Source organism: Accipiter gentilis, chromosome 31 (genome assembly GCF_929443795.1).
Source record: "Accipiter gentilis chromosome 31, bAccGen1.1, whole genome shotgun sequence".
Lineage (NCBI taxonomy): Eukaryota > Metazoa > Chordata > Aves > Accipitriformes > Accipitridae > Astur > Astur gentilis.
In genome coordinates, this window is record NC_064910.1 from 20,648,522 (window position 1) to 20,666,287 (window position 17,766).

A 17,766-nucleotide genomic window follows, 5' to 3' on the forward strand; every position below is an offset into this window, starting at 1 on the left:
AGACAAAATAAATTACGGTTTAAGAAGTGGTGAAAAGTAGCACAGTTAAAGTTGAATTTGGGGGGTAGTTGATGGATGCCTTAAAATCCTTTCTAAAGAGGTTTCTGGGAGAGTGGAAGAAGGGCGAGTATCTTAATTAAAACGTGTTGTAATAATTTTTTAATTTGGCTTCACATTTCTCGTAAAAACAACAAAAAAAGCTAAGAATTCAATGCCTGTATCTCTAGTGGAATGTACATACGCCTTTCTAGCTTACGTTAATCTGGTTTTGTGGAAGTGGAGTACTAAAACAGATTGTTAATGCCTCCATCTGTGTCCTATTCTTTCCTTGGGAATGGGCTGAACTTACAGCAATTTGTTTGTATTTACTGCCTTTTTCCTCAGCCTTATCACCAGCCCTCAGATAGCTCGGGGAAAGAAAAAGCTTATCAAAACTTCAGGGCTGCACAGCGCTGAGAAAGCAGGCAGCACAGTAAGACCCTGGCAGCTTGTTGCATTTGCATCCCTATGGGTTTTCTTTCTGTTTTACCATTTTCAGTTTCAGTAACAAGCAATAAAAAGAATTGATGATTCAGTGTGGGATTCACAAGACTCACAGAAACTGGAATTGAGACATCTTGACTTCTTAGAAATTGGCATTAAGCGCAAAAATATCATGTTTAGAAAGGAGCAAAATACCTCTTAAAATGAACTTAACGTAGAGATGATAGAAGATTGCAATGGGCACATACTGAGCGTTAAGCATATTTAGTATCCTACTTTTTCTTTCAGATAAGCTGTTCTCAATACTTTTTTGCAAAGCTAAGCAGTGGCACTGTATAGGTAATGATTATGGGCTATTCCAGTGAATGCATAAAGATAATTTCATTTCTGTGAGTAGTGCCATTGAATGCAATGGGACTATTTCCATGTATAAAGTTAGCCTGGAGCGTAAGTGTGGGCGAGATTGAATTGTGGGAAAGATTGAATATATACTTCACCTCTTGCAAAAAGGCTCTCAGGTAACGGAAATATGAAAGCTCCGCGTAGACCTTCTGTTCTGGAAGATCAGTTATGGATTGTCTTGAAAAGTGGGTGTGAAATCTACATATAATACAGCATTGCAAAGCAAAAGAACTGGAAGTGTAAGCAAAGAACCAGTTGTTAAGGTAATGCGTTCTCTTACAGTTATGAAAATCTTTCATCTGAGGCTTTCGAAGCACTTAGTGCTTAAGTGAGCATTACATATTCTTTTAGAAAGGTACTGTTAAGTATTGTCACATGGAGCAGTGAGGAGATTATGAATGGCTGGTCAAGGATCATGCAGTGAAATAATGAGCATTTGCGATTCCTAATGCTCTCCTTAATGATGAGGAATTATCTTTCCTAATGCTCAGTATCAGCCTTAGGCCACAGGTTGGTCTCTGGCTGCGGCCGTTGTACAGAAACTGTTAGCCAGTTCTATCTTCTTCCAGGAAGAATGAGGAGGGTATGGCTATTCCTAGAAAATATGAGACTGTGCTGGGCAAAAAGGAGATGCTGTGTGTTAATAACTGGACTTTGGTCTTTGCAAAGAGAAGCTCTTCAGGAGATTTGGAATAGGACACTGTCTTGCTCTTTTCTGTGGTCTTTCTTCCCCAAATCAACATACTCTTAGGCCTGGTTTGCAAACTCTTTTGCAGTGCTGGTAGTGCACATGAGCAGGGTATTCTTTGCCCATCTACTGTAACCCTGGATGTGGACCCAGCCATACCAGCCTGCACAGCAACACTGCCTATGTCAGCAGCTTACTCTATTCTGTGGGTGTGAGACACTTCCATTGAAACACTTTTACACTACTATAATGGAATTTTCCTTTGGAAGACCATAGTGCCTAATGTATAATCTTTCAGGTTTATAAACCAGTGGTGAAGAATTTTAAACCCTAATATAATGGTAAGAAGTTTCTAAGATCTGGGAAAATTTTAAGACATTTATTGCTGTGATGGAGAGAGGCAGTTTATTGCTGTGTTTCCGAATGAGAAATGAGTTGCCCAAAGGCTACACTAAGCATGGTATAAAAACAATGAAGAACTAAAGGGAAGCTACGTCACCTGCTCCTGATGGATCACCTTTTCCTTATGCTCCACTATAGGAGCTTGCACTGGAGTATCCTGGAGCCAGTCTCACTGTGCCCATGATCAGAAGGCTACAGGGACTGGCTTTCACCCCATGTCCAAATCAGTGAAGGGAAGGAAATCTGTGAAGAATCCCTCTGGTAAAAGAAAAAGCAGGAGTTATTTTTCCTTTAAAATCTGTGTGGGGCCCATGTGGAGGGACATCAGCTGGCAAATGTATTTGTAAAGCCTCTCAGGCCCCGCGTGGAGCACTTTGTTGGGTTAGCTGGATCTTTGCATTGATGTGCGTTGCAGTTAACAAAAGATTTTTGCCTGTGTTAAATGCTGTCCGTCCCTGAACAAAATCCCCTGCAACAGCATACTGATTTATTTTACGCTGGGGCACTTGTGCAGAGGCACATCGCTTTGAGGAATGGAGATGTTTTGTAGGGGAGAACTTGTAGCTTGTATGGCAGATCATTAATGTGTAGACCTGGCTTCTGCATGAGAGGGAAAGGAGACTCTCCAAAGAGCTGAAGTTTACCATGTCCAAGCCCCGCTGTCTGCCCACCCTGTGGGGCAGGCTCAGTCTGCAGGCTCCGAATCATGCAGACAGCTATTTTTTGGGACTCTCCTTTAAGCAAAGCATTCAGAAATGGCCTGTCCCACATGCCACTAGGTGGCACTTTATGGACATGGCAGTCACTTGGTTTTATTCATTATGCATGAGCTGCATCCCAGAACTAGGGTTTTTTTTGTTGTTTTTTTGTTGGTTTTTTTTAAGTGTACCTATTTATTTTTACCCCCTGCCTGCCCTGCTGGCTGCTGAGCTTTGCCATCCTCACCTCCTGGCAGCAGGGAGGAGCGGCCAGTGCAGTGGCCCAGCCTCAGTCAGCAGGTACCACAGCTGTTAGGCTGACAGCCACATCACAGTACTCAGCTAGCAAAAAACGCGTCTTGCATCAGTAGGAACTGTGATGTCAAACTGTTGGGAACTTTGAAATCTTACCTTTTTTAGGTTCAGCACTCCAATTTATATTTGCTTCCACCAGAACACAGTTTACCCTTTTCCCCCCCTTTTCGGTTCCCTTCAGTTTAAAACAGTATTCTCCTGCAATGAGACTATTAAAAAAAGGGGGGGGGGGGGGGAAGTCTGCAAAAGGTTGGGGTGGGTTTTTTTTCCCCCTCCAGGTCCTTTATCTTACTGTGATTTCAATTTTCCTGTTTATTTGCAATTGACATTGTGGAGTACCAGTCTATTTAGTGACTTCTATACTGTTTGAACACCTCAGTTCTTAAAAAGCCACATTTTATGTCTGCATAAATAACATGGGGTTGGTCTCCTTTCTTTTTCGTTCTGTGGAATAAGCTAATATATTCTTGCTTTTGATGCAAGGTTTAGTATAGACTCCAACAAGAGTGTGAGCACCAGAGACTGCCCGCCTGGCCAGGTTAGGGAGATACCTACTGCTCCCTGTCCAAGAAAGGTCATTAGGAGTTGGCTCTCGTATACCTCTGTCATTGCTCTGTGCTGTGCAGCAAAGCTACACTGTGAGGAGTATATAGTATGCGAATTACATGGCTCTCTGAAAGACTGTGTTTACTCTTGCTGTCCCTAAAGGAATGATTTCTCAAAGTGATGTGGTTTCGGGCCAAATTTATACTGTGGCTCTGTTGGGTCTTTGAGCCTTGCTATCCCCAAATCATTCATGAAAGCCTCATGGACTTTGCCAGGCTTCTGTTACCAGTGCTTAGAGCCTTCATTTCTTTCAAATATATAAAAAGTGGTTGTAGAAATCAGGGAGGTTATGAGTTATTCAGCTTGCTGATAAAGAAATGCTCTTTATCATGCTGTTGTGTTAAATGGACTTCTAGAGGTCTTTGAATTTTTTTGTAGACAAAAAAAAAGATTGCTTTTTCCATTTCACTCTCCTATTTGCACCAGGAATCTATAGTTACAGAAGAAGCGCTTCAACCCATGAAAAGCTTTCCAGAATTCAAATGTTAGTATCCATTAGTTATTAAAATCCTAATATTTAAGATATTAATATTCAAACACTGGAAAATGACAGGGTGAGTTGTTGGGGTTATTTTTAATCATCAGATAACTCTACAGATATACCACACTTAGAAGAGGGTGGCAGAGAAATCTTGTCAGCCAAACCACCTTTTCTTCCTCCCCCAAGGAATTTCACATGCATTTTAAGAAAAGATCCCAAATCTCCCTCCTTTGTGCATATGTTTGACACCGTACAGTTGGAGAACAGCAGTAACCTGACAGAGCCACGTTCCCCCTGCCTCTTTCTGTACGGCTCTTACTGTGTCTGTTATGGAAGTGGTATGAAAAAGTCCCTCCTTTTTAAATATATGAAATTCTATGCTTTCTGTCATTTTTCTTTAACTTATGGTTAAGCACTGGGAAGCTTGTGACTGCTACAGAGCTTGATGGGCCTATGCAGAGACCTCTTGGCAACAGCGAATTAAGTTCATCAGTGTGCGACAGGTTATTGTTGTCGTTGTTATGGCTAAAATCCTGGCCCCTTGAAAGTCTGAGGTTTGCCTTGAACTTGGTTTTAAATGCAAGCTTTCACCTGCATAGAAATGAGCATTTTTTGAGGGGGGAGCAGGATGGCAGGTCGCCTCTCCTGCCTGGGGGCCGTTGTCAGCGTGGCTCCAACTTGGCAGAAGTTGGGAAGGAGGAGGAGATGCTGGCTGCCTCAGCCTACTGCTCCTGCCTGCCTTCCCCCTCTTGGAGAGCCAGCCCTTACCTTCTGGACACCGCGTTGGTTCCGTGCTTGCTGCCGTGTGCCCGGGGACAGGTAGCTCCAAATTCTGATGCCCTTCCCTGGTCAGTGTGCTGTACCCTGTCCCGGTGAAGCAAACTGAAAGATGTGGGAAGATTTCAGGAGAGGCAAAGCAAGGGATTAACTCTCTGTTTTAATTTGCTGCTCAGTCAGATATGCTGGGGGGAGGGTGTTCTGCTTTGCTGAAGTGTAGACCTGTGTGGTGAGTGTTCAGCTTGGTTTCTGTTTGAAATGTGAGAAGGGAGGAGGGAAGATTTATTTAGCTTCTTTTATGACTTGTGTTTTCAGTAACTTTACTGGAATTTTTGGTATAATTCAGAATTCTCACTCCAGCCTTGCAAACTTCAAAGACAGAGGTTTACGCCAATGAATTTTCATCGGTTTCAGGAGATAATAAGATGACAGGGTGCATCCAAGATCCTTCTAGCTTTTATTCCCCCCCCTTAGTCTTTCTCTGAGTATTTAGGCCATAAGGGTAACTCTAGAAGAAATTCTGGGTACTAGGTTATTTTCATTGAGACATGGTTCCTATTGCTTCATACAAAAACTTTTCTCTTGTTTTCCTAGCACAATAAAATGCAAGAAAACTATTTCCATTAAAAATCTGCAAAAGGCGTATGTCATCCATTCAGCTGTCACCCTAGATGTCCATTTCCCTTACTGTTGAATTGTTAAAGTAACTTTTCTTTTCTGTATAACGTTTCCTTTCATTGGCTTCATTGTATATGAGCGCTAGTAGTTTTCTGGGTGTAGCAATGACTGATTTGTTGTTGCAGACAGAGCAACCATCTGAGGTTGAATTACATCCTCAGACGAATAGACCCCCGTCGCAGGCAGAAGAAAACAGTGCAGCAAAGAAGGTGAGACCTGTGCACATTGTGTCATTGCGGAGTGATTTGCCTTCATCAAGAAGTGTGGTTGTTTTAAGTTTTAAAGCAATTAAATGGAGGGTTGGAGTTACGTTTTTACATGTTTACCTTCTGTGGAGGTCAAGACGCTAGAGAGAACCAGGATCAGCTCAGATAAATCATTAAGAAAGCTCTTAGTACATACACATTGATGCACGTGCTTTAAGAGAGGCAGCTTGCCATTTGTTTCAAATCAATAGGAGCTTGTGGAGCCTTAGGGAAGACAAAAAAGAGTTTGATTTTACTCGACCCCTGTCTTGCTGTAATTCTTCCAAATTGTGACGTACTTCTTACTTCCAGTTATTGAGGATTTGGTTTTGATGTAAACACACCTGTTTGCTAGAGGTCAGGATCTGCCAGTAAATGTACATAGACTGGGAGAGATTTGCTCAAGATGTGCAGCTTCTAACATGTTTTTGTACAGACATATCATTTGGATAAAGTAAGCACTGAAATTGCAATGGCACTCTTCAAAGGGCCTTACTTAGGAATGGAGTGGCCTTAGCAGTGGCTGTGAGCATTTCCCCACTCCTGGTCATGCTCCCACCGCCTCCTTCCACCCAGCCCCAGCCAGAACATGTTTTGACAGGGGGCAAATGCAGATCCTCCCCCCTCCAGCCCCTCCTGCAGCCAGGGAGCACCTGTAAGATGTTTGCTCAGCCCAACCAAGAACTGTTGGCAGGTGCTGTATGTAGTACGTACCTTGCCCAGGGAGCATCATCATGCTTCTTACCCTACTGAGGGGCACAAACAGATGTCTGGTGTAATTTTCTACATGTGATAGGGCTTGCCAGGCAGGTTCTTGCTCCGCTTGTGCTCGCTACATGCTACTTCTAGTCTGGCCCCACTTCTTGCTCTGCTTTGCAGCCCTGCAGGAGAAGTTAAATCCTTGTGGTCCACCTATCTCACGCTTGCCCTCATCCCACCTAGGTCCCTAAAATACAGAGAAGGCCCAGGCTGTGCGGTGTGGGAGGTAGTTGTTGGCGCGGTGCTGACCCACCTTCCAAAGCCTGGTGCAACAGCAGTCAGCCAAAGAGCCCCTGTGGAGGGCTCTGCTTTTAGGTATTGGATCATTTCTTCCAGTATTGCATTTGAAATGGAAGAGGGCTTTATCCTATGGATTTGGTAGGGGTTTGGCAGTTTTAGGTAGGCTGGGATTGCGCATTTGGCAACCCACCAGTTTATAGTTGTAGAAGGCATACACAAGTTCCTCTCTTGCCATATGTCATGCGTTTGCAGGGAGCTGCACATATGCATAGGATTTCAGAGCACAGTATTACCCGGGATCTGTGCAGTGCTGACGTTTGTGATCAAAAGATTTCATAATATATTTTTAGATTTTTTATTTTAGTAATGGCAGAACTGTTTTTTAATGTTGAAACCCACTGTTTCCTTATAATGCTAATTCCTCTAATAATTGTAATCCCTCTAATACTAATTATTGATGGTTTTATGTTGGGTTTCATTCTGTATCTCTTGTAGTCTCTTCTGCTGAGTCAGGCTGCTTACTGCAGTGTTGGGTTTTTTTCTTATGATTGCTGGGTCATGAAATGCTTCCTCATTTAATTTTTTCCTTATTTTATTAACATTTAGCCAAAACATAGCAAGGGAGATAGTCTGGCCCAGTAAAATGTGCACTGGGCAAGTGATAATAAAATTTGGTCTCTGGTCTTGACTGTGACACTAAATGTATAACCTTTGTCAAGTCACTTCATCTTTTTGAGTCTTAGCTTTCTCATTCATTTCTCATAATAGTTCTATACCTTGTAAAAGAGATCTAATAATAAAATACACTGAAAAGGATATATTTATATTTCAGATTTAAAATAGCTATAAGGCATTAAAACTACTTCTCATTTCAAAAGAAAGGATGTCTTAATTCAAAATAATGAAAACACTTCTTACCACTAAAGTCATAAAAATCCAAGACTTTGTTTTACTTGCAAACCAGACTATTTCTGTGATGTAACTTATCAAGAGAAATAACTGGCCTCCTACACTTTCAACATGTTAATTTTGCATGGATTATTTTATACATTTGTCTTTCTAAGCTGTTTTCAGTGTTGCGTCATTTAAGAGAGGAGGGAGAGAAGGAAGAGACTCTATGCCAGATGAGTGAGGTAGTAAGTTGGGACGCAAGTGCTTGATTATTGATTCTTAGCAACTGAGCATAATTGAAAATAAGTCTTGTTTTGGTTTTAATGCTTTTGGGTCAACTGGGGGCTAGTATATCTATTTATAACCCTCCCTCCGCACCCCACCCCACCCCACCCCACGTGTACACAGAGCTATACAATACAGTTCTGAAGAACCTGTCATCTAGATGAAGACAAAACACCAGTATAATCACTTCACTCATTAAGGGGTTGCAGGAGTTATTGTTCCTTTTTTCAAAGTCAGAAACCTGAGAGGCTATTACCAAATTTAAATTAAGCTCTGTACCACTTTAAATTATGAAATCTTAGGCCAGCTGTCAGCAATTTCTGTGTCACAAGTATTCCCCAGCCTAATGACAGGATGCATATGGCCTGACCTAACATTGCTGCTGTTCTCCCTTGCAGGAGGTTGTTCTTGCTCAGCCGCCCTCCAAACCCACCCGCAGGAAGCTCCGGACGGAGGCGCAGGGCTTGGAGACCCCCGAGCTTTCTCCCACTATAAATGTGACTTCTTCCCTGCCAACAGTCAAGCCTCACCTCCCAGTCCAAAAGTAAAAACCTGTACCAAGCATGCCAAACTGTACCATGAGATCTGATGTGGTGGGATTTGCTCTTTGCATAATGTTGTGCTTAATAGTTCTGGGTTTGAGAATGCTTCACAAGATACAGGTCTCTGAAATCTACATCAGTCTTCTCAAATGCAAACTAAGTCTGTAGTGACTGTGTAAGTTGGTAATATTTGATTGATAGCCTCTTCAAAGGTGTCTGACTTCTCTATCTGGTAGACATGTCTGAAGAGCAAGCCAAGCTGTTCAGCCAGCATCTCTAACACACTTCCTTTTAGCTCTGTGGGTGTGTGTTTTTGCCTTTCCCATAGCTTCTGGAATTTTGCTCGTTCATGTGGACAGATATGACCAGATAAATGCCCAGGAAATTGAGTCATGAAATGCTTGACCTTGGTCATATCTTTGTGATACTTCTTCATCGCAAGGCAGGTTGGAAATGAGCTCGCCACTGGTATGAGCTGAGCCATAGACCACTTGTGATAATCTGATAATTGCCAAACCCAGCATGTTTTGTTTGCTCTCATAAATATGGCTGTTGAAGCTGTCAGCGACAAAGACTTGTAGGGATTTCACTATATATTTATTTAATAGAAGTGGAGAAGGGGCTGTACAAATGGTAAGCAAAGGCACTTGAGGCCCTATTGGATCTATAGATCTCTCTCAACTGAAACAGTGTGCAAACATTATAACCTACCTTCACCCAAAGCCTTGCAAAGACATCTGATTCAGTCTGAAACAAAACCAAGCTGCTCAAATCAGTTGAGTGGTTTTTGGCAAACTGTTTATCAGTAGGCTGAATCTGTGCTGCATAATTGGAGATTACAATAAGTAATAAGACTCCCAGGATGCCCTTAAAGTGCTATTTTGTGCTTTGGGAGTGTATATTCCATAGCGGTTCAAAGAAAGACAGCAGCATTTGTTAGCATCTCAAGTTAATCCTGTCTTGTCTGTCTCTCTCCTAAAATGTTTAAATGACCACAGAGGTATATCGCCCTGTTTTTTATTTTTTCCTATCATTATTACTTAATAGCCTGTGGAGAGTAGTTTGAAGCAAAAGAGTGAAGCAGGAAACTGACAGTTCACTGGAAGATAACAGCATAAAGACCTGTCTGTGCTGCGAAACAGATTCTGTTGCAAAGATCAGTGCCATCAGCTCTGTTAAGAGAAAAAGAGCTAATGGGGACTGTGTACCAGTGTGGGCCTTATTTAAATAGGGCATCTGTTTTAGATCAAATTTGTCATTAAAGAGCCCTTGATGCCTCATGTAAAACTTTAAAATAATCTATTTGGAAAAGGGCTTGGTTATTCAGCCAGTATTTTCTATATTTTCTTTCCTTTTTCCTGTTGTTACCTGTTTCTTGGAATAGGTTGGTCCTTATGTACAGAGCTCTCTTTTTGTACTGGTCTGCCTACCTGTAATTTCCTCCGGATCAGTTACCATGGGCTATAGAGTGATAATAATAATAGGAAAGAAATCTTTTATTTAAGCTGCAAAAGAGATAAGGAAAGTTCATGAGCCATCTACCTGTTCCTGTTTGTGACATCAGATGGTTTTGGTGGAAATGACTGCTTTGAATGAAAGATGAATTTTTGAAGTCAAGAAACATCAGAATCAGCAGTGCCCCAAAACATCTGAGACAGTATTTTCATGCAGTTGTCCTTTCTTTCCGCATAGAATGATTTTTGTATTTTCTGCTAACCACTCCTGAGTCTTTAAACTCTGCAAGTGTCTGAAAACAGCTTATGTATAGATGCTGCAATAAGCACAACTATGCAGGGATTATTCTCAAGATGAATCAGAATGCAGTGGTTTTGAAATAATTGAGACAGCCTAAAATGTTTCTGTCATTCAGGTTAACAAGCGTGAACATTTTACTTTCAAGTAGTCCACCTGGTTCAGCCATCTCATTTCAGTGTTACCTTTTTCTTCTCTTAAATCTGTAGTTTGTACCTTGTTTTTGAAGTGTAGTCCAGTGCGTATAGAGTACAGATGCGCAAAATAGATGGCTGGTCTTCTGGCATCGGCCACTGTTGAGGCTCTTAATTGAAATGTTTTGTATTTATCTGTCTGGCAGACAGTCTTCCAAGCAGAAACGGGCTATTCAGACTGCTATACGAAAAAACAAAGAAGCCAATGCTGTGCTCGCCAGATTGAACAGTGAGCTCCAGCAGCAGCTGAAGGTAAGGAATGCATTGAAAATTGGTGACAAAGCTCCCTGCGATCAATTATGTTCACCACCAGCAGAGAATCTTGTTCATCCTCCCAGATGAGACCTACTGCATTACTTCCTGCTTTCTGGAAAGGAATAACTATACTGTCTGTGTGGGTAGGATGAGGCTTTCTGGGAAAACTTATGACCTGTGGGCCCACAGCTCCACTGGCAGTTAGAGTAAGTCTAAAGGGTGAACTTTTGTCTTTCTGAGAAGTTTGAGAATGTGGTGTCACCTAGTGCAGAAGAACAGCTCAAGTGTAGCTTGCTTGTCTTCTGATCAGTTGTGCTACATAACTGTCTCCTGGAGTCAGGCATTTGGTATACATGGATGCCTAAAGCTTGCTTTACGTGAACATCTATTTTAGTGTCTGCTGGCTTGTTCTCAAGAGGCTGGTTTCTTCTCAGTTCTCGTTTTTCTGTTGTCTTAGTCCAAAGGTAGTACAGACTTCAGTTTTTCATCTGCTACAGCTTTTTCTTCCTTGCATATTATGAACACACTTGTCTGGAAAGGGAGGTGAACCCCCATTTGCACTTTTTCTTCAGTCAACATGAAAGTTTGATGGCATGTTCAACTCTGCTTGACATAATTTCTTAACTGCTTTTCAAGGATCTCCCAAGAGAGATACGGAGTGGATGCTCTGTACTGAAATTGTAGCAAAATATAGGACATCAATCGAAATAAGCATGGAGAGGAAAGCTATTAATGACAGTACATTGCTGTCATTCCTTGGCTTAGATCTTATTTGCTTCCATGCGCTATCTTCAACATGCTTAAACTCCCCAACCTTCATAAAGCAGGCCAATGCCGTTACCTGTATTTTACAGCAGGGTGAAAGAAGCACGGAAAGACAGAGAGATTTGCCTAAGTTCGCAAAAGAACAGCAAACCGAACTTGTCCTTCAAGTCGTATTGCTTCCTGGAAGCTTTCTGATTTAGCAGGGCTTTGCTGCTGTTACAGAGACCAGAAGACGTGATGGGTGCCCCTCAGGCACAGCTTACACTGAGGCACAGGGAGCGTGCGCTCCGGTGCTGGGGCTCTGAGCCTGCCCAAATGGGGGGTACCTAAAGCCCAGAGCAGTCAGAGGTCAGCCCGGCTCCCACACTGGCCTGGGAGCCCTTTGATGGGAGGTCAGCGAGAGCCAGGTGCCCCTCAATGCGGGGACAGCCTCGAGACCAGGAGAGGCTTTCCCAAAATTGCAATCCCCAAAGCCTTCACCATTAGTTTCTGATCAAGACTGCTGATCTTCCTGCCACAGCTGCCAAAGAGGTAGATTGCAAAGCCTGTGTCATCTTAGGCTAAGTTCCGTTCGTTTCGAAAAGGAAAGATGTCAGTTGTGTGAACCAAAAATTCTCAAAAAGCAGTTTTGAGGGAAATGTGATTTCAAAATGACCTGATTTTCTTTGAAAATGGCGAATTGTAGCCAGCTTCACGGCATCCCAAGCTATTCCGCTGGCCAGCGGATGACTGCTCCTCTCCGTGGTCGCCCAAGCAAGTGATTGTGCGTCCGTATTGCCCTGCTGTAAGGAGGAGGCAGTAGTCGGCTGTGTGGGGTGGTCGTGTGGCATTGGTACGGTGCTGGGAGACTGCAAGGAGGGTTACTTAAACAGCAGAGCCCTGACCCTCCAGTGAATGGTGGTGGTTTGCCTGGCTGCTCTTCACCGGAGCAGTGTGGCGCATGCGAGCATCCCAAAAGTTACAGCGCGTCTCTCCCACCTGCAGGAGGTTCACAAGGAACGAATTGCCTTGGAAACGCAGCTGGAGCAGCTACGTCCCGTCACCGTCTTGTGACTTCCCGCGCCGCCATGCAGCGGCAAGAGCACAGCGCGCATCCCGACAGCCTTGCAAGGAGAGGAGCGTGGCGCGGCTGAGCAGGGTTTCTGCCGAGGTGGTGGCGGTGGGGAGGACCGGCTTGTCGGGTCTCGTTCACCCCGCTGTGCACGCTTGCCTTTGCGAGTGAAGAAGGTATAGAAAACTAATATCTGACTGCCGGATATTTCTGAGCAGGGGGGGGATGCTTCGCCTTCTTTCCTCCCTCTTCCCAGCCTAATGTGTAAATGCAGTTTATCACTGAAATGAATAACCTGAGAGTGTTTTATTTATGTAAAGAATTCCTGATTTATATGTGTTCTGGCAGCACCTCCTGCCCTGATCATTAAGAGGTACAGCATTCCTGAATTCTTGCGTAAATTTAAAACTCATCCTCTGAGGTGGTCTTCTGGATGTTACTGATTCCTGTAGGATTGAATCATGGTAGAGTACCTGTGGGTTTTAATGTACTACAGGAATAAAAGTCACTAGACGTACAGAGTCTTTATCCACAATCATGTCAGATAATTATTTTCTTAGTACTGTTTATTATGCAATCACAGATGTATTTTAATGTTAGAGAACTTGTATTTTATAAGTTCAAATCATATGAGAGAACAGTAAAAAATACTAAAATTTAATTATTTTGGAAATTAAAAAAAATTTTTGAGCTATAAACGTTTCCTATCGCCAGTGTTTGATCACTTGCTTGCAACTGCCAGTGTCTCTGCATAGTTTTAGCATGTTTGAGATCACTGGTTTATAGCTTTTTTTTTTTCCTTCTTTGATTTTTTTTTTTAACCAACAGTGTATTCCTAACAAGAGGCTAAAATGCATTCGGGGCATTTTTGTAAAAGCTGTTCTCTGTACATTGGTATTACTCCGCTTTGTTGTCTTAATAGCTGCTGATTTGTTTTAAGGATGTGTACAAGAACTGTATTTCCAAAAGAAGAAAGGTAGCAGAAGTGCTATATATGAGGTTATAAAATGTGTGATGGAAGTAATTGCCTTCTACAACAAGCTTTCATTAAGGTTCCTTTGCACCTCGCTGGAGATGCTACTGATAGGATGAAGCTGCTAATGCTCGTCTGTTTTCTAAATGAAGAAGCAAAGATTAATTCTTAACCTGGGTCTGATCCGGGGCCAACTGAATCCTGTGGGGATTTTTCCATGGATGCAGTGGTCGTTGGCTTTGGTCTCAGTTCTCATAATGGAAGCTGGCTGACTAATGTTGCTTTATTTCTTGGGCCAATACTCTTAGATTGGGTGACTTCAGACATAACGACGTCAGCCCTGCTTCCTCCATGGATGCGACGTGTGCTTCACTGCAAGGGAATGTCACCTGCCTGTTATCTGTCTTAAACATGACGCTGCACGTGTTTCATATCCTGTTGTTCACTGACTTAATAAGTGTATGCATTTGCCTTGCAGAAATGGTGCAACAGTTTTTTACTGTTGTTGGTGTGATGCTTTCTCCTTGTAGCTATAGGATGGCCCTGGGGCTGAGAGGAAGGAGAAGCAGGTTTGAAGCAGCTGGGTATCCTCCCTTCAGGGTGTATCATGGAATGGCTGCAGTGGGGTATCGGAGGACATCACAGTAGCCAAAAGTTTTGCTGAGAGATAAGACAGATATCAACAGGAATGCTTGAAGTGATGAGGAAGCAGCCTACTTTTGCTGAAAGGGATATGAATGTAGGACATGGATCCAGAAGTCTGAAGGTGAAAATAAACATTTGAGGAATTGTTACTGAAAATCTGGTTTTGTGCCACATTGGTTTTGATTCAACTGTACATTGCTATGTCAACAAGAAACAACCATTTCTCTGGATTTGGGACTTCTTTTGTGCAACTGGTGCATACCTGGGGTCAGATGGTCATTCCTGGTCAGTGACAAAATGCGAGACCTGCAAATTTCTGGGAAGCTGCAAAATGGCTACTGCCCTCTTGCTAGGAGTGGTACTGTTCAGAAGTTACCATCATTTATTTCATATGTTCACTTATTTCATATGTTCATAATACTGAGCCAGTCCTGAAATTTTAATGAAGTGCTCGCTTTTTGTTTGCTTTTTAGTTCTTACATTGTCATTTAGTTAATATGCACCTACTATTTGATAGGAAATGATCGTATGGCATGTTTGTTTTTTATTTTATGGGTGATTTTTTAAGGAAAGCTTTTCAATGATCACAAAGAAGTGTGCACATTGCCTTTTTAAGGCAGTGGAAGACTTTATAATGTTTGATAGGAGCTTCCTCTAGAATAATCCCCCATTTATTTCACTTGGGCTATTCATGGAATAGATGCTGTTCAAAGGAAGAGTGGAAAAGTCTGCTTTATATGTCTTATTCAAATGTCTCCCTTCTAACATACAGGGGTTTTTTCATTCACTGGAAATTAGGATGCTTAGTTAGCCAACAACAAAATACTCAGTTTTTACTCTACCACAGGACTTAAGAAATTAAAAGTTTAACCATCCCTGCATTTTTAGGGTTGCAGTCAAATGCCCCACTCAACTTCAAGGCCTAGAGTGTGAGCTGATTTGTATTCCGTTTGAAATGTCGGCTATGATGATGATACGCTACTTCACAGAAAGTAAAGCAGAATATGCAAGGAGAAATGTTGGTGTGTTATATATACGATGCAGGAAGTTACTCTTCTGTATGTCTCAGTACTTAAGCATTCATGATAGCCCATCCAAAATGAAAAAGGTCTGGGTTTTGGGAGGCTGTTAGCATTTTGAGAGGGAGAGAAGGCATCATGAAGCTATAGACACTGCTTCTGGCAGTTGCTCCATGCAGCCATGCTCATGGCTACTATTAACAGACCCTGGCTGATCAAAATTCACATCTAAATCCAGTATCACAGACTTTCTCAAAAAGTATTTTTTCCTTTGGAAAAATGTGACCACAGCGAAATCATTATTACTTGCAGAAACCTTTACTTTCTGAAACTCTGTGTGGGAGATGCTCATAGACCCAAGACAGACCATCTGGTCAGAAAGGGAGACCTCGCAGGCAGTTTGCTCCATGTTCAGGGCACTTTCTTGAGCAACAGGAGAGCGATCAGCTTTAAGCCCCTGACGTGCCTGACCCAGAGCAGCAGCTAGGATCTGCCTGTCCCAGTTTACAGCCTGACCGAGGATTGAGAGCAGCTTCCCACGCGTGAGGTCTCACTCGCCTCAGTTCATGGTTTCTGTAGGCATGCAGAGCAGAACATGCCCAGCAAGAGAGGATAACTGCCAACAGGAGCTGCAGCACGGCTTCTTTGCATCTGGGAAGATGTGCTAACCATGAGCCTGGTGCCCCTTTCTAAGCCTTCAATTTCCTGCAGCTATTCTGATTTGAACAGTTAAATATTTTTGTCTGCAGGACAAGACTAGGCAGAGCAGATAAGGATCTTCCTCGGTGTGTGTAAGTGTGCACTCAGGTGTCTTCCTTTTGATCATGCATTTCTTTATGGATCTGTTAATGTTCATATCATCTGATACCTTTCTGTGAAATACTTGTTTCAATACACGGTAATTCTAGTGGTGAAAAAAGAAAAATGCCTAGCTAAATGTAGTGACTGGTTGCCTTTGTAGATCAGGCCATTTTTATTTGAGCCTTTAAATATAAATAATGACCTGGTAATTAAGCAAGGCAAACAGCTTCCGTTTCAGAGGCATTCCTTTAAACAAACTGCCTATGAACAAACGTTAATCCTTAATGATCAATGTGCTTCTCCTAGTTACTAATTTTATACTAGGATGCAGAGGAAACATTACCACCTCTTTCCAGACAGTTCTCAGCTCTCTCTTCCAGAGAGTTTTGGTGACATAGCAAAAATGTCAGTGCTTAGTGGATTCAGCCCTGTTATTGGCAAGTTGGTGAATATCCTTTTTAACTCAAAAGATTATCTCCAAGCTGTTTTTACGTGCACAGCAATAGTTTTGGTGCTGGGAATTCTGTATGCACGTCAGGGAGAGGAACTTGTTCGGCTATCATCCAGACAGTCCCAACTTCACACTGCCGGGGCTAACCAGCATGGGGTGGTGACAACTTGCATGGTCAAACGACTCCCTTTGATGGGATGGTTGGGACTTGGAACCCTTCACAGGAAGCATTTAGGATGGGCATGATAGGAAATTTGCCTTTTGGTGGTGTATAACCTTCTTTCCTCCCAGCTGAGCTTCCAGATCAGGAGAAAGAGAGCCTGTAAAAGTTGCTAGCCAGGGAACGAGAGGTGTCTGTTTTCCAGCACCATCAGCCCTTTGGCCTTCAGCACACACCGTCCTTGACAAGAAAATACACAGCGTCACAAAGCCACATATTTTATTGACTAAAGAGTAAAAGTATTTTTTCAGGAAAAAAAATCTGATGTATTACCTTTGAGAAGAGATATGTATTTTGAAGCTTTTTTCAGTTATCTTCATGATAATGTGCTATGAACATATGCATTATGTTTTACTCTGTTACTGATTTTTTGATATAAAGAAATCGTATTGCAAGCATTATCATTGTTAATCTAAAAAAAAATACCCTGAGGCTATTATATATTTGAATTTTAACTTATAATGTTGATAGCCAGATTTAAGCAATTTGTTTTCACAGCTGCAGACTGTCCATGTGGTAAGCTGTAAAATGTATGGTGTTCTATACTATGCCCATCTAATTTTGGAAAATGTATGTGATAGAGAGCTGGGTGCTACATTAAAATAAAAGCGTCCAATAACTTCAAATTGCCTTGCCTTTGTGGTTTATTTAGGATGTCAATTGTGCAGATCTGCCAGGAGAGCAGAAACTGTGACTCGCTGTGGAAAAAATACAGCATTGAAATGGCTGACCTTCAACTATGAGAGATGAAATCACTTACGTTGGGATTGTGTGTACGTGAGAGAGACTTATGTAAAGTGAAATCATATTTCCTTAGGCTTCAGTTAAGTCCAGACTTCATCTTTGCTTTGTTAGGCCTCGCTTTATCAGAACTCAGAGTTAGCTCTGTGATTAAGCCCAAAGAGGTGCACCCTTTTCTGACCTGGATGGTACCACCATGAAGGAAAATCCCTTCCAAGCCTCCAGCAGACCGTTGGTCAGAGGGTGCCCAGGCAGGAGCAGTGAGAGGACTCAAGCCATTCCCCCCAGTACCCCCATGAGCAATGTTTTCTGCTCCTCATCAACTGCAAGGGCTGAAATTAAACTGGGAAGACATTTGGAGAGCTGGCCTTTGTGAGCAGGGAGCTGGAGGGGACCCTTGTACTTAG

The 17,766-nt window shown here is 42.4% G+C and overlaps 1 protein-coding gene across 3 annotated transcripts in view; it reads left to right on the forward strand.

Moving 5' to 3' along the window:
* The window catches only part of REPS2 (RALBP1 associated Eps domain containing 2), a 101,817-nt gene extending 84,573 nt beyond the window's left edge, over positions 1 to 17,244 (forward strand). For 2 of the 3 annotated variants that reach the window (XM_049834147.1, XM_049834148.1), the window contains exons 15-18: positions 5,656 to 5,739; positions 8,349 to 8,494; positions 10,585 to 10,690; positions 12,443 to 17,244. In XM_049834147.1, the coding sequence (XP_049690104.1) occupies positions 5,656 to 5,739; positions 8,349 to 8,494; positions 10,585 to 10,690; positions 12,443 to 12,511 (405 nt within the window). In that variant the 3' untranslated portion in view covers positions 12,512 to 17,244. The remainder of the gene's footprint in view (positions 1 to 5,655; positions 5,740 to 8,348; positions 8,495 to 10,584; positions 10,691 to 12,442) is intronic. The other variant, XM_049834149.1, reaches the window with a different exon arrangement.
* The last annotated feature ends 522 nt before the right edge of the window (positions 17,245 to 17,766 follow it).